At 36.2% G+C, this 13,062-nt stretch overlaps 1 protein-coding gene and 2 long non-coding RNA genes across 6 annotated transcripts in view; 1 reads left to right on the top strand and 2 right to left on the bottom strand.

Annotated features, from left to right (window-relative positions):
- Window positions 1–13,062, bottom strand: part of LOC148742638 (uncharacterized) — a 49,989-nt gene that overhangs the window by 19,304 nt on the left and 17,623 nt on the right. The window contains exons 10-12 of the mRNA XM_088748020.1: window positions 12,795–12,860; window positions 3,126–3,197; window positions 2,411–2,482 (exon numbers count right to left, since the gene is read on the bottom strand). Of these exons, the coding sequence (XP_088604146.1) occupies window positions 2,411–2,482; window positions 3,126–3,197; window positions 12,795–12,860 (210 nt within the window). The remainder of the gene's footprint in view (window positions 1–2,410; window positions 2,483–3,125; window positions 3,198–12,794; window positions 12,861–13,062) is intronic.
- Window positions 4,872–8,765, bottom strand: LOC148742640 (uncharacterized). Of its 4 annotated transcripts, none has more exons than XR_016000338.1 (5): window positions 8,135–8,765; window positions 7,588–7,658; window positions 6,990–7,081; window positions 6,207–6,315; window positions 4,872–5,673 (listed from the first exon to the last, which is right to left on the bottom strand). It is a non-coding gene; the product is annotated as an uncharacterized LOC148742640 (long non-coding RNA). The 4 variants fall into 4 exon arrangements; XR_016000335.1 differs by having other exon boundaries at window positions 6,990–7,096; window positions 8,135–8,761; XR_016000337.1 differs by lacking the exon at window positions 8,135–8,765 and having other exon boundaries at window positions 6,990–7,096; window positions 7,588–8,128.
- On the top strand, window positions 8,649–10,070 carry LOC148742639 (uncharacterized). The gene is made up of 2 exons (XR_016000341.1): window positions 8,649–8,782; window positions 9,198–10,070. It is a non-coding gene; the product is annotated as an uncharacterized LOC148742639 (long non-coding RNA).

The raw sequence follows: 13,062 nt of genomic DNA, 5'->3' as shown, positions 1-13,062 counted from the left end.
ACTTGCAATATGAGAGAAGTTGTTTTTGTTCTCTCCGAGAGCATTTATTTTGTAGAAATGAGTGGACAATGGTTGTCACTGCGTGACTTATGTTACGCAATTGTCAGATCTATATTCCTATTACGCAAGTGGTTTTAAATTTCTTAAATCGAAAATTTGCAGGAAATTTTTTGTATGAAATTCAAATAGAAGGAATGAGAGGTTTTGTCTTCGCATAAAAATTCATATTTTTTTTAAGTTGTTACTACTTATAGGCAATTAGCAATAAAACGTAACGTCACAGTTCATTTTTAGTTCTTATTGACCGAGCAGGAGAACTGCATGGGAGAATCTTAACCGAGGTCGCCAGTACAGACCGAGGTCAAGATTCTCCCATACAGACCGACCTAGCTCGGTTAATAAGATGTTTATTATATGCCTGTGTCTTATATGCCAATTTTTTATATACTTTGTACCTTTTTTTTTTAGACCGGCCAGATGCCGGTGTAGATTGGAAAATCTAGACCGCCTCCAATATTGATTTCAGCCAATCAAATTCGTGAATTCGGTAGTTCCCAGTCCTTGTGAGACACAGCCATATGATAACATCTGGTAAACTTAGTGCGAAACAAGTAAACAACCGAGTTTAAATATTTTGAATGGAGATTTTTTGTTCATTTGAATCTCTTGCTGTGGATGATTGTGGCCATAATCCAAAAGACAGAAAAGGGGCTAGGCAAATAGTACCTTTACTGTCGTGTGACAAGGGAATAGCAGGGTATTTGGCTTATTTTTCATTCACTGGTGTGTTCACCGAGCATGACTTGATATTAAGTCCAGCAACTGTTTTCCAATGACCCAACGGTGCTGAAACATAAACAATATGCCCAATTCATCGCTCAAGACTTGGTCTTGGATTGACTCGAGGGGAAAATACTAAATGCAAAGTGCCAGTCAATATTTCCAGGAAAAAAGCGAAGAAGCTTCCTCATATCTTATTCCTCTCATTTGGATTTCAGATTAAAAATCTCCTGCAACTTTTCGATTTAAGAGATTTCAAACCACTTGCGTAAAGAATATAGATCTGACAATTGCGTGACACATAAGTCACGCAGTGAAAACCATGTCTACTCATTTCTACAAAACGAATGCTTTCGGAGAAGACAAAAACAACTTCTACTGTATTGCAAGTACTTTGAAGACGTTATTTATATCATTTAAGCATTCATTATTACCTCTGATCATGACTTCAAATGATGAACAAAGTCAGTGTCATCTTTTATGTCGCCGATTTCGCCGAAGAGCGAAATTTCTATGAATTTAAAAAGCCCTCGTATGCATAGCAGCACAAAAACCCCAGAAAAACAACTCTTCAAACGGTAAGTTTATCATTTCTACTTCTCTTGCTTCAAATATTAAATGTTTATTTCACCTAACACATATAAAAATAATTTTTTGAAGCTACCCTACTTTTCACACTGCACTTAAGTAAATAGAAAAATCCGTTTTTTATTTCAAATTGAAATGCATGTGATTCTACTTTTTTGTGAAAACTTAGGGGAGACATTGTTCTAAAAGTCTGTGAATAAGTAAGTTTTTCACTACTTTTACGAGTAGAAGCAAGGCCTCCAAAATTGGGCTAGATTTTACCTTCGAACGACGCTAATTATGCGTAAATTGAGTTTTATTAACTTTCTCGAAAACAAAAGAATTTTTAAACAAACTATATGAGTCTTGGTTTGTTTTACCTATATGCCTACCTAATACTGGTATATGAGCCAATTCGATTTTTTGACTGTTGCTGTTGATTTGTGAATTTGTTTGATTTTTGGTAACATCTTCTCTTACTTAGTGTTCGTTACTGCGAAGATCGCTCTCGTACTCGTTCTTTAACCACAGTTCAAATATGTGACTTTCATATGTTCACAAACGTTGATCCATGACTGTCCGCTTGATTTGAATATCCCCATGAGTATTGCCTCATATCTTCCTCGTGTGGTTTGCATGGTATGTGTCTTTGAACACTCAAAGTTTGAATCTGGAAGGACCACCTTGTCAGGACCTTGGTTTCGGTGGTTAAAAGACCTGGGGTGTCCCGAGGTTTTGTCTGCTTTGTCTTCTGGTGGTTCTTTCTAGTACTTTAAAAGATCTCTTATTCAGCCGGATCTCACTTCTGCTTCGTAAATACTACGTATTCCAATCACAAATGGTTTTCTTCATACGATATGACTAGTCCTCAGGGGTGGAAGATCGTCCACGTTTTTGGTGTGGACATTTACGAGCCTCTTGATCTTCCTGAGCCTAATTCATTTAAGATAACGGAAATTCCTACGATTCCGACGATTGCATCTTTCCGAGATGATTTCCCTAATTGATTTACTGGTACCTCGCTACCGTTAATTAAAGGAAAGATTGAAAAACAGATAGTTACATAGACATCATGTTTTTTATGCCTTCAAAAACTCCACGCGGTAGGTAGTCAATGTTGTTTTCATAAACAGCCCTTGAACAACAAAGAAGACACATCATTGTTATCACAAGTGTAAAAAAAATCTGAAGTAAACACTTATTTTCATAAACTTCCACAATCTCTATTGATTCTTCAATACTTTCTCCCGAAATATCTTCAAAAACTTCCCGATTTTCAAAAAATGTGAATCCTTTTGGGTAAGGGAGAGAGTTATTACATCCCTAGTTCTATTCTTTTTCTGTCTTTTTCTAGAGAACTTCGGGGTAGCAGTTCCTATCTTGGATGACGTAGCATCTTGTTTAGAATTCTGCCGAGCTTTCTGAGGTTTATCCAGTCAAAGAGCACTACCTTGATTATTTTAGAAAACCTTTAAGTAAAAGTGGTGGAAAGAGGAAAGGGGAGTCTATTCGCCCCGCTGACCCTCTGTACCTCTGCAAAAATATTAAATAAACTGTACCAGGAGCTCATCACACAGGTTGATGGGCTCCTGACTGTACTTTCGAGAGTTACTCCTCCCTTTTTTTTTTCAGATGGACGTTCTCAAACCAAGAGTAAATAAAGGGAGCTAAGCGATTAGGCGAGCAAATGATAACCAATCACAGATGCCTAGATATTAACATGGTCAATACTAGCTACTTGTGCTGTCAGGTGTGGTTTCCATGAAATGTTTACTTACAGGTCGCTCAGATTGGAGAGGCCTTGGAACTGATCAGGTGACAGGGCTACGAGGCTGTTATTATACATGTATCTAAACAATAAAATGCACACGGCGATCGGTATAACTATAGAGTCTTAGATAAGGAGAGGTATTTGTTGACTTTAATGGTCTTTGGCAGCAGGCAGCTGATTACGAAACTTAGAGATTCTTTTAATTAGTAACCTTGATCCAGCATTATTTGTCAAGGACCTCGAGACTGTTTCTGTCCCGCAACCTCTCTCGTATTATAGGAACTGTTTCATCAGTTATTAGAGTCAGTCGTGTTAAACATGCATTTATTTTGGCGAAACCTCCTTCCAAACTAAATTAGTGCTTTGGTATCTACCAAACTGTTTTAATTCCCATCAGTGTACTCCAACACTTCCTGAAAAAACATACCAAAAATGTATTCAGACCAAAACGTTGCCGCGTGCATTGTGACAAGAACAAGTAAGTTCTATCAAGCCATGCCTTTAACGAAAGAACTATGCTGGCTGTCGGTTAAACAATGTCTATACCTTGGTAACGCTATTGTAACATTTAAATACGTGATCAGACGCGCGCCCATTTACTTTTGCAATCGATCGAGTAAATAGAACTCATATTCCTAATCACAGTGCCCAGAATTCTATGCTTTTAAGCAACCCTCTCCTGGAACATGCAGAAAAGCTGCCAGAAAAATTTTTAGCTTGAAACTGGACTATTTAGATCCATTGTTTTCATTGAAATCCCAGGTTAACTCAAGATAGATTGATAGTGTTTTAATAGCCACTAAAAAATTTTAATTTCTACTCTCAGAAAAGTTTCACAGGATGAAATAACTAAATTAAGTTTCCTTAAAGGTAACTTAAAGGTTAACATTAGAAGTATTTAAGTCATCTTTAGGTGACATACGAAAGTTCTGAAATGTATCTTTAATTGAACTTTCCGAAGTCAATTAAAGTGTCCTTATGAACCATTTAGTTAACACTTTAAGGTCACATGAAAGCAAACCTAAATAACCATTTCATGAACACTTTAAGATCACATGAAAGCAAACCTAAATAACCATTTAATTGAATTTAGGAATCCTCTTAATTCTTGTAAAGTCAACTTTAGTCAACCAAAACTTCCACTTGTAAATGCATCTTAAAGGTTTCTTCAATCTTTTGTTTCCCTTTAAGTACTGCTTAAAGTTACAGGTTTTGTTGTAATTCATCTTTAGTTGTACTTTCTGATTCTCTTAAATTTCAAGTTTTGTTAACATTCATCATTAAGTGACCTTTAAGCGCCTCTAAAGGCTGCAGGTTTCACTTTCAACTGACTTTTGATTTGCTTAATCACACCCTCATTTATATCCCAATAACTTATGATATTTTGGGCAACCTTACAATTGATAGAAAAAGAAGCATCACACATTCAAGTAATAACAAAGTGTTTGAAATTGCAGTGATGAAATAGTTTCGTTCAAAACTCATTTGTTCCCCTGAGATAACATAAACCTACAATGAAGCTGAGGATATCCCAGTCGAGCCCCATAAATAATTAAAAAAAGAGATGTCCAAATGTTTGAATTACTGATTGACATACTTTATTAAAACTGTTTCACTTTTGTCAATGTATAATATAATCTTCGTCAAGCAGGTAATAGAATATTTACCACTATAAAAGTATGACAAATACACAAATTATATAACTAGCTGTAGTAACAAACTACACAAAAAGATATTGATTCACAAATTGTACTCTCAAATCCAGCTACTAAGAAATGTGATTTGAAATGATACTTGTCTAACAATAAAAAATATAAGTTCAACCTATCAATCTAAAATTCAGAAAAATTTTCTTAATCGACTTAAATTTGCAATAACTCTCAGTTATTTGCTACATTATTACAACTGTAATACTTATTAAATATGATCATATACCTTAATTTCTTTTAGTAAACAAGTAATAGAAAACAGTTCTCTTACTCTAAAATGCAGCTGAAACTTTGATATACAAAAATGATGTGTACATCTATATATAAAAAAGTATCTCATGTGGAGGAAATTTATTAACATTGAAGAATTCACGATCACTTACTTTAGATGAGACCATAATTATTCAATGAAAAAGAAGCCTCGTGCAGGCATGCAAAATAACCTCATTCTAGACTTGGCTTGATATTTTGTACATTTTCGATTTCATTGATTAGTAAAACAATTTTCTCACTGTATTATTGCCCACTCTGGAAAATTTTCAGTAGGTGGGCATCTCAGAAAAGGTTGCCCATAAACCCTGGACAGATTCTCTCTTTAGCTCTTGAAGTGAGCTTTTTCTTATAAGCCTTGTCAAGTTTCTTTTCAATTTTTTTCATTCTCCTACTTTCCCACTGAAGGTGATGCACAGAGTATTTTGTTACTTTTGAGGTATTTCCATTGTCATCCTCGTAGCAGCTTTCCTCACTGCTCATTGCCTCCATGACAAGAACCTCTGCTGCTCTCCCCTTTTCATGCTGGTTGGCCCAGTTGACCAGCTCCAGGGCTGTAGTTTGTCTCATTAACTTCTAAAAAAAATAAAAAAATTAAACAGGCATGAGAAGGGTGTTATAGGACTTCAAATGAAAAATATGATCCAAATCACTAATTTCTCTTGATATATATATATATGTGTGTACCCATTGTAAGAATGGAATTCTTAAGCATGTTATAATATAGGGTCTCTTTGTCCTTTTTTTTTTTTCCATCAAATGGTGCATACAAACTATCATTTATCTCACATCACATTTTAATATTTTTCAAATTTATTTTACAAAGATTTTCTTGGGAGGCTCTAGATACAGACCAGAATACCTCACTTATTTAACAATTTCTCTAATAAGAACATAGTCCCTTAGATGTGTCTATATTCAAAGCCATCCAATTTTGAAGTGCCAAAATAAAGACATTCAATGGGAAATAGCTTCCCTCCCATTGATCAAGTGTACTTGAGGGTGTACTCAGTCTGGTAACATTGAACATCTGTCGGACCCCATCATTTGTGAACAGCAGGGTATATGAAAAGTAAAATGTTCAAAATAGTATCCTAGCCAATAAATACCTCTCTTTGGAGACCACTCTTCCAGGTTTTTTGTTTATGAGCCTCATAGTGGTTACCACTCTTCAGTTTCTGTGTTTTCACACATATTTGAAATATATTTGTAAAGCAGCTGTTTAAAGAAATGATTATGAAAATGCCATGAGAAGCTGATTGTAAAAAGATTCCCACATAAATTAATGACAATGTTCAAATTTATAATAATTTATGGCAGGCCACCTTAGAATATCTGCCAAGTTAGTATGTCCTTAGTGATTCATTGCTAAGGTGTAAAGTATGCTTTTTTGAGGATCCACACTGAAGTGTCTCAGATCTAGAGACAAGAAATAAACCTGAAAATTTCAGTTTGCAACATATTTAAATTTCTGTAACATTTGGGAAAGTTAATATGTAAGTTAGGAAAAACTATAAAATGCACCCCCCCCCCAGTCCTAAATTTGACCATGTAATGAAGGTGCTCATTAGAGGTTTCAGGGTATCTAACTGTGTTTTTGAATGCTAGTTTTATGATGACATTTATGTTGAGGGGAAAGTGGTAAAAGACACGAATTGATGGTAGAGACTAAAAGCAGGGGTATCATTAAGGGCTGGACAATAGACAAATCGACCAACTTTGAGCAAAATTTTGCCTGGATGTTTTCAAGCCAAGGCCTTCAATAAAACTCAAGTTGTTATAAAGGAGATATGCATCAATATGCTTGAGTGCAAAATCCTTATGCTCACCCACAAAATGTAATGACACCCCAGTAAAAGTGAAATGCATGTGCTATGATTATTGGTAGCTACCTTCTATGACTTCTTTTGTCCAAGGACACTTTTCAGGTCCTCCTTGTTGATGTATTGCCTGCTCTATTGTCCGCTCAAAAAGGATCTTGTTGCTGTCAGAATTTATTCTAAGACAAAAAAAAATACAAGTAAGCCTGGTATTCTGTAGTAACAACATTAACACTAAGACAAAAGTACAGTCAAACCTCGATTATCCGGACCTGTTGGGACTTAGGTAATCAGTCAGGATAATCGAAAATATGAATATTAATGAGACAATAATGTAAACAAAAGAAATAAAGATAAAAATCTGCTTCGATGACTCTCCGAGTGCTCGATCTTTTGAAAGCGGAGGAGGCAATGTTTTAAACGCACTTTTCCTGAATTTAGACATAATCTCTGAATTTTTTTACCCCATAAAGTTTGGAAGATCAAAGCTCATTAATAATCATGAAAAAAACGGGACCAGAGAAAAAGTCCGGATAATCGAGGTTCGACTGTAACCACCATAAGGTGTTCACATAACATCTCAATATTTCAAGCAGCAGCTTAGACTCGGATTTCCTCGCTCAATCAAGATAAAGTAAAATATCTCTGAATCTAAAAACATATTACTCACTCTTCGTCAAGATAGAAACCACTAAAGTCATCTTTTTTCAAAAGGAGTTTGTACATTCTCCTCACAGTTCTCTAAAAGAATGAAAAAAAATTCAACAATCGGTTTGTCAAGTATGTCCTATTTCTACTCTCACGCTTTTTAAAAACCCTGGTTGTTTGAAGGCTAGATGATGTAGAGCAATCGACACAAGCACAATTAAAAATTAACCTTACCCATCTATGTGAATAAAACAGGCAAGGTCAAAAGGGTCCAAGAGAAAAAATGATTAAATGAATTTTCATACTACATAATTCTCGTTGAAACAAAAGGGAGGAAAAAAACTTTTCTGGTAGACCTGTTTATGGTAAAGGATTATCAAGTAAATGTAACCACATCTAATCATGTCAAATGATTACCGCCGAAATAATTAAGTTAATTATGCATATAATTCGCGCGCCAAACATCTACTCAACATAAAAGAAAATCTTCCACGAAACAGAACTGATTCAAGCAAATTATGAACACATATCACATTATTCATGCTTATCAGTTATGTTTTTTTATTCACTCGACAAGCCGGTGGAACTACTACCGTCGTTCGCCTTTGTCTTCTGTTTTGGCGCCGACGGACGTTGGCTGCATTAATTATCAACAGTTTGAAGACGGCCCTCGATCCGCTGAAGCGCTTCAGAGTTTTCTTTGTTGCTGCGCTCTTGCTGCTGCCGAAGCTTTACATTTTCGCTCGCCAGAGCGTGATTGCTCCGGATCAACTCCTCCAGCAGCACAATGCAATCGTCGGACACTTTATTCCTTTTTTCGCCGCTGGAACCACATCATGGTTTTGATCGTGCAATCGTCTTTCCGCCATATTCTTTTCTTACTTGCTTTAACTACGAATTAACGGTAAAATAACCACACTACAAGTGCTTCTCTCGGATGCTTTGTGATGCTTTGTTAACAAAGTAGTCAAACGGAATATTGAGGTTCAAAAAAGCGCGCGAATTAATATTTCTAAAACCAAACAACGACCTCCTGTTGACATATTGCCTCGTTGTGATGTTTATCGTACTGTGCCTAGCTAACGCTGGCCAGTACAAATGAAGACTCGAGTGTAATTGGAAGCAAGGAAACAGAAAGGCGGGAAAACACGAACTACACGTTCGAACTTTACTTGTTCAAGTAAACAGCTTCATACCGATACCAAAGTTTCAAAAGGGTTAGTTAAAAATATCTCTGAAAATCTAGCCGTGTGTAGGTCAAGGATATCTTGTAACAAAGGAAATTTACGTGTGATGCACGATCCTCGCAGTAGATAGCGCTAATTTAAGCAATAGCGAAAATCACACCTGAAAAAATGAGGCCTGTACGGGACTCGAACCACTGACCTCTGCGATACTAGTGCAGCGCTCTACCAATTGAGCTAACAAGCCAACTGGGAGCAGGCCGTTAAGTCGATTCGTAATAAACCCGTGAAAGTGATAAATCAGATACAATGAAATATATGAAGTTTATATATTTTGAACTGCGGTATTAGATACGTATGATGCACGATCCTCGCAGTAGATAGCGCTATTAGCTTAAATATTTGAAGCTGTTCACTGTTTCTTAGGTTCTGTATTTTTTTTTTTCAGGGAGTGAGGAATCTGCTCTTTTCCTGCCAAGACTTTTTGCCACAAGGGCACTGAAAGCTTTCTCGATGGCACATCATAGGTTGGCAGATGATGAGATGGCACATCTTGTCAGTCAGTGCTTTTGTTGTACTGCCAATGTGTATGTAAAATTGTCACCCTGTATGAATTGAAGCTTTGGACGAAGTCAACAGATTAATATGTATTTCTGTAAAATCAATACTGTCTGTCAGCTTCATAGGGAGATTTCCACAAATAACATTGTTTGTATATATGAAACAAAATTTACACTGATCCATGAAAATAAAAATTTCACAATACATATACAAAAAAAAAAAAAAGAAAGAAAAAGACCAACTACAGAGAATAACCAAAAGTGCTAACCTCATTATAGTAATGCTTGATACAGACATTATTTTTTGTTGCCTTTATAGAGTGCTGGAAACACAAACTATTACGTATTCATTTTTATTGTTTGAATTATTTCTCTGAAATTCCCATTTATTGTGACAGTAACATGGGTGTAGAAAGCTTTCTCAATGGCATTTTGTAAGTTGGCAGGTGAAAAAGTGGCACATCTTGTAAATCAGTGCTTTCAAGTGACAGAAGTCTTTCTTTTACCCATTCTTTAATTGCATACCAATGCTTTTGATTAATAAAGCTATTTATTCAGTTTAATTGTAAATGACAGTTTCTTAGGATTTATTGTGACTTGATTTTTGGAGACATGAGCTATAGAACACATTATTTATATTGTAGACAATTTGTTCGGCCGAAGTCAAAATAATTTGTTAGTTTTGTGCAATATATGTTCGCAGTGTTTATGAAAATAAAATGTTATGTCTGTGGTAGGCAGAGGCCTGCCACTTTTGTTTGTCCGATTAGTTGTTTTAGTAAGGGTGGATTACATGAGCCGAGTTCACTGTTTGCTAGGATGGCATTATGTGGGCAGGCCAGCCTGACTCATGTAATCAGCCTCTAAGTGGATGATTGGCAGGCCTGTGGCCTGAATTATTATTTCCCTCGGATTTCTAGCAAAGGTAAATAGATCAATCACATTTAATTCCAGTTTCATTTACATTAAATTTTATTCTGAATACAGTTGAACCCAGTAAATGGGCCACCCTCAGGGAACTGGCAAATGGCCACTAAATAAGGGTTTTTATTTCTTTTTTTGTTAGATCCCAATGCAAATTTATAGCAAATGAACAGCTTTGCTCAATGAGCAAGGTAAATGTAAAGCAAATGTCAAATTTACGTCACACTTGCATGGAATTTTGTCAGGAACAAATACTTGAGTTTAGCTTCAGTTTATAGCTATTGCAAATTTAGTTCAAGCACACTTCTTTTTCAGCTTGAGGATAGTGTTTCAGAAGAAGACATTTCACTCCCAGCAGACAAGATGGATCACAGAAAGCTAATGGTATCATCTATAGGATAGTGAAAGAAAAACCATTGCAATCTGTGTCCCTTGCGAGGATTCGAACCTCCTGCAGTCAGCCTAGAGAAGGTGATCCCAGCTGTGAGGAGAGTTTCGTGCGCTCCTCTCAGTGCTTGTCTATTTTCGCGTCTCGAGGAGAGGTGCAGTGCAGATTGCCCATACTTTGTTCTTACCCTCTGGTACCTCGGCAATGATGTATCTGTATCGTTTTTATTTTCATGTTTTATGATTTTTTTATTTTCATTGATTGATACGAGCACTGAGCCGTTAAATAGGTCTCAAACCCGGAGGCTAGACAAGTCGGTTCTCGGCTGTAACCACCAGAGGACTGTGTCTGTGTTCAAGCGGGGATTTACTTTTCTCCGGCACCCTTGACATTCAAAGTCAAAGGAATACAAAAAGACTAAAGCCAGGTTGGAGAGTATCTGCTTTTTAACTGAACAACATTAAAAAATTATGGCATTTGCAGAACGGAATGGTGACTGTAGCTTAACTTGAGAGGGGCCACGAGAACTAATTGTTTATATCATATCAGTCAAAAATCAATTATCTCAGAAAAATTGCGCATCACCTTATCAGCTGGAAGACAAAAAAAAGTAAGAGCTGGGTCAATATTCATAAGGAACATCTGCTCTATCAGCTGGGCAGAGGAAGAAATTTGTGTGGACCTTTGTGATGATTCAAACCTCAATTTATTTAACATCGCTACCAAACGTTCTTATAGCAGAGCAGAAAGACAAACCTCTGGGTGGACGCATGTGAGGATTCAAACCTCAGGCTTTTTAATCAATATTCCTGGAAAGGAGAAAGATTGTAAGCCTTACATTTAATACGGAGAAAGAAATAAGCCACACGACAAAAGAAAACAAAGGCAAATAATATGAACCAGAAACATTACAAACTTGCCGCAATAGTCTACGAAGGTACTTTCTCAATGGGGCGTCCATGCCCCCACAGCCAGTAGACAACTCCGACCTCAAAAAATCTTCAGGGACTGAGTGCGAGGAAGTTTCAATGTTAATCGTCTCAAGCAACGTTCAATAGCAGTTATGTTCTCATGTAATAATTAAAGACGTAAAGATATATGTAGGTATGTATAAATACATACACATGACTTTTTTTATATTCAAATTAACTAACCTTCATAGTCAGATGAACTTGAAATTTCGTGAAATCACGGGTATTTGAAGTCGCCACGAAAGTATCTGTTAATTTCTTTCCGCTTATGCCTTTCGAAAGTTGAACGTGATTCGAAGCCATTAAAGCGCGCGCAGAAAACATGTCCTTTCTTGTCATCGCACTCCATGCGCTCTTTAAAGGAGATGCAAAAATGAAACCGTCGCTTTCAATAAGATGTTTCGACCCCAGAAAGAATTGTGAGCTCACGTTGCTGCACGTAAAACAAAATTTGCTCTTCTGGCTCATCAGTGCAAGTGTTGGCTGATTTGTGATGAATTTTCTGTTGACAGTTCAGATTACAATGAGACTATCTTTAATGCATGAATTAAAGATGTCAGAACAGCTATACTCATTTAAATCTCACCTTAAAGTCAACTTAAATGTATTTTAATGAAACACCCTCTTTTGTGCCAAAAAAGAAACCAATTAAAGGATACTGAAAGATTTGCGCTACTAAAGTTAAACTTATGTTCAATTAAAGATTAATTAAAGGTTAGAGTTAGCTTTCGGATATTTCATTTGACAATTAAAGACGATTAAAGCTTTACTCAACCTTTAAGACTGCTTTAGATTTTGCCTAAAGGCACTGAAATAAGAACATTCGTCCTGTGTTTGATTTGGGATAGTCATCAATCATCAGTCATCGTTACTACCATAGTATTGCCGCAAAGCCCCAAGGGAGGGGTGTTATTAGAGTATTTTTTAGGATGTGTTGTATTACATTGTGTTCTATCACCTTTCACATTTGCCCTTGATTATTCTTAGTAGACGACATGTGTTCCCAATGTGGGTGTATATTTTTCGCGTTTTATTTAGTTAACCTCATTAAAAAAACTTATAATATGTCATAAGAAGATGCCAGAGAAATAGTCCGTAGGTAAGCTGATCATTAGGCTTTTGCCAACACTTCCCCGTATAATTGCTCATTAAACAAGTTACGTGATTTAACCTGGTTTTATTAACAATCGTTAATCACTTACAATGTTTTTATCGCGGAGAGATTTTTGAAGCTTGGCAAGCGCTGAAGTTTGTTACTGGAGAGAAAGCTGTCAGAAATATGTAAAATGAAAAAAAAAGGCAACTTAATTGCCATTTGAGATTCTTGAAAAGTTTTACTTGTTCTCTTCGAAAAAAGAAGACTTCAATTTATCAAAATAAAACCTAATTGGATGCATTGTTTTGAGAACTTACAAATCTTTACGCGTCCTAGCTGAGTATACAAACTGTTTACTCCTGATCTTGAGAATT

This window comes from Stylophora pistillata, chromosome 1 (genome assembly GCF_964205215.1).
Source record: "Stylophora pistillata chromosome 1, jaStyPist1.2, whole genome shotgun sequence".
Lineage (NCBI taxonomy): Eukaryota > Metazoa > Cnidaria > Anthozoa > Scleractinia > Pocilloporidae > Stylophora > Stylophora pistillata.
This window is presented reverse-complemented; position numbering and strand designations above follow the sequence as displayed.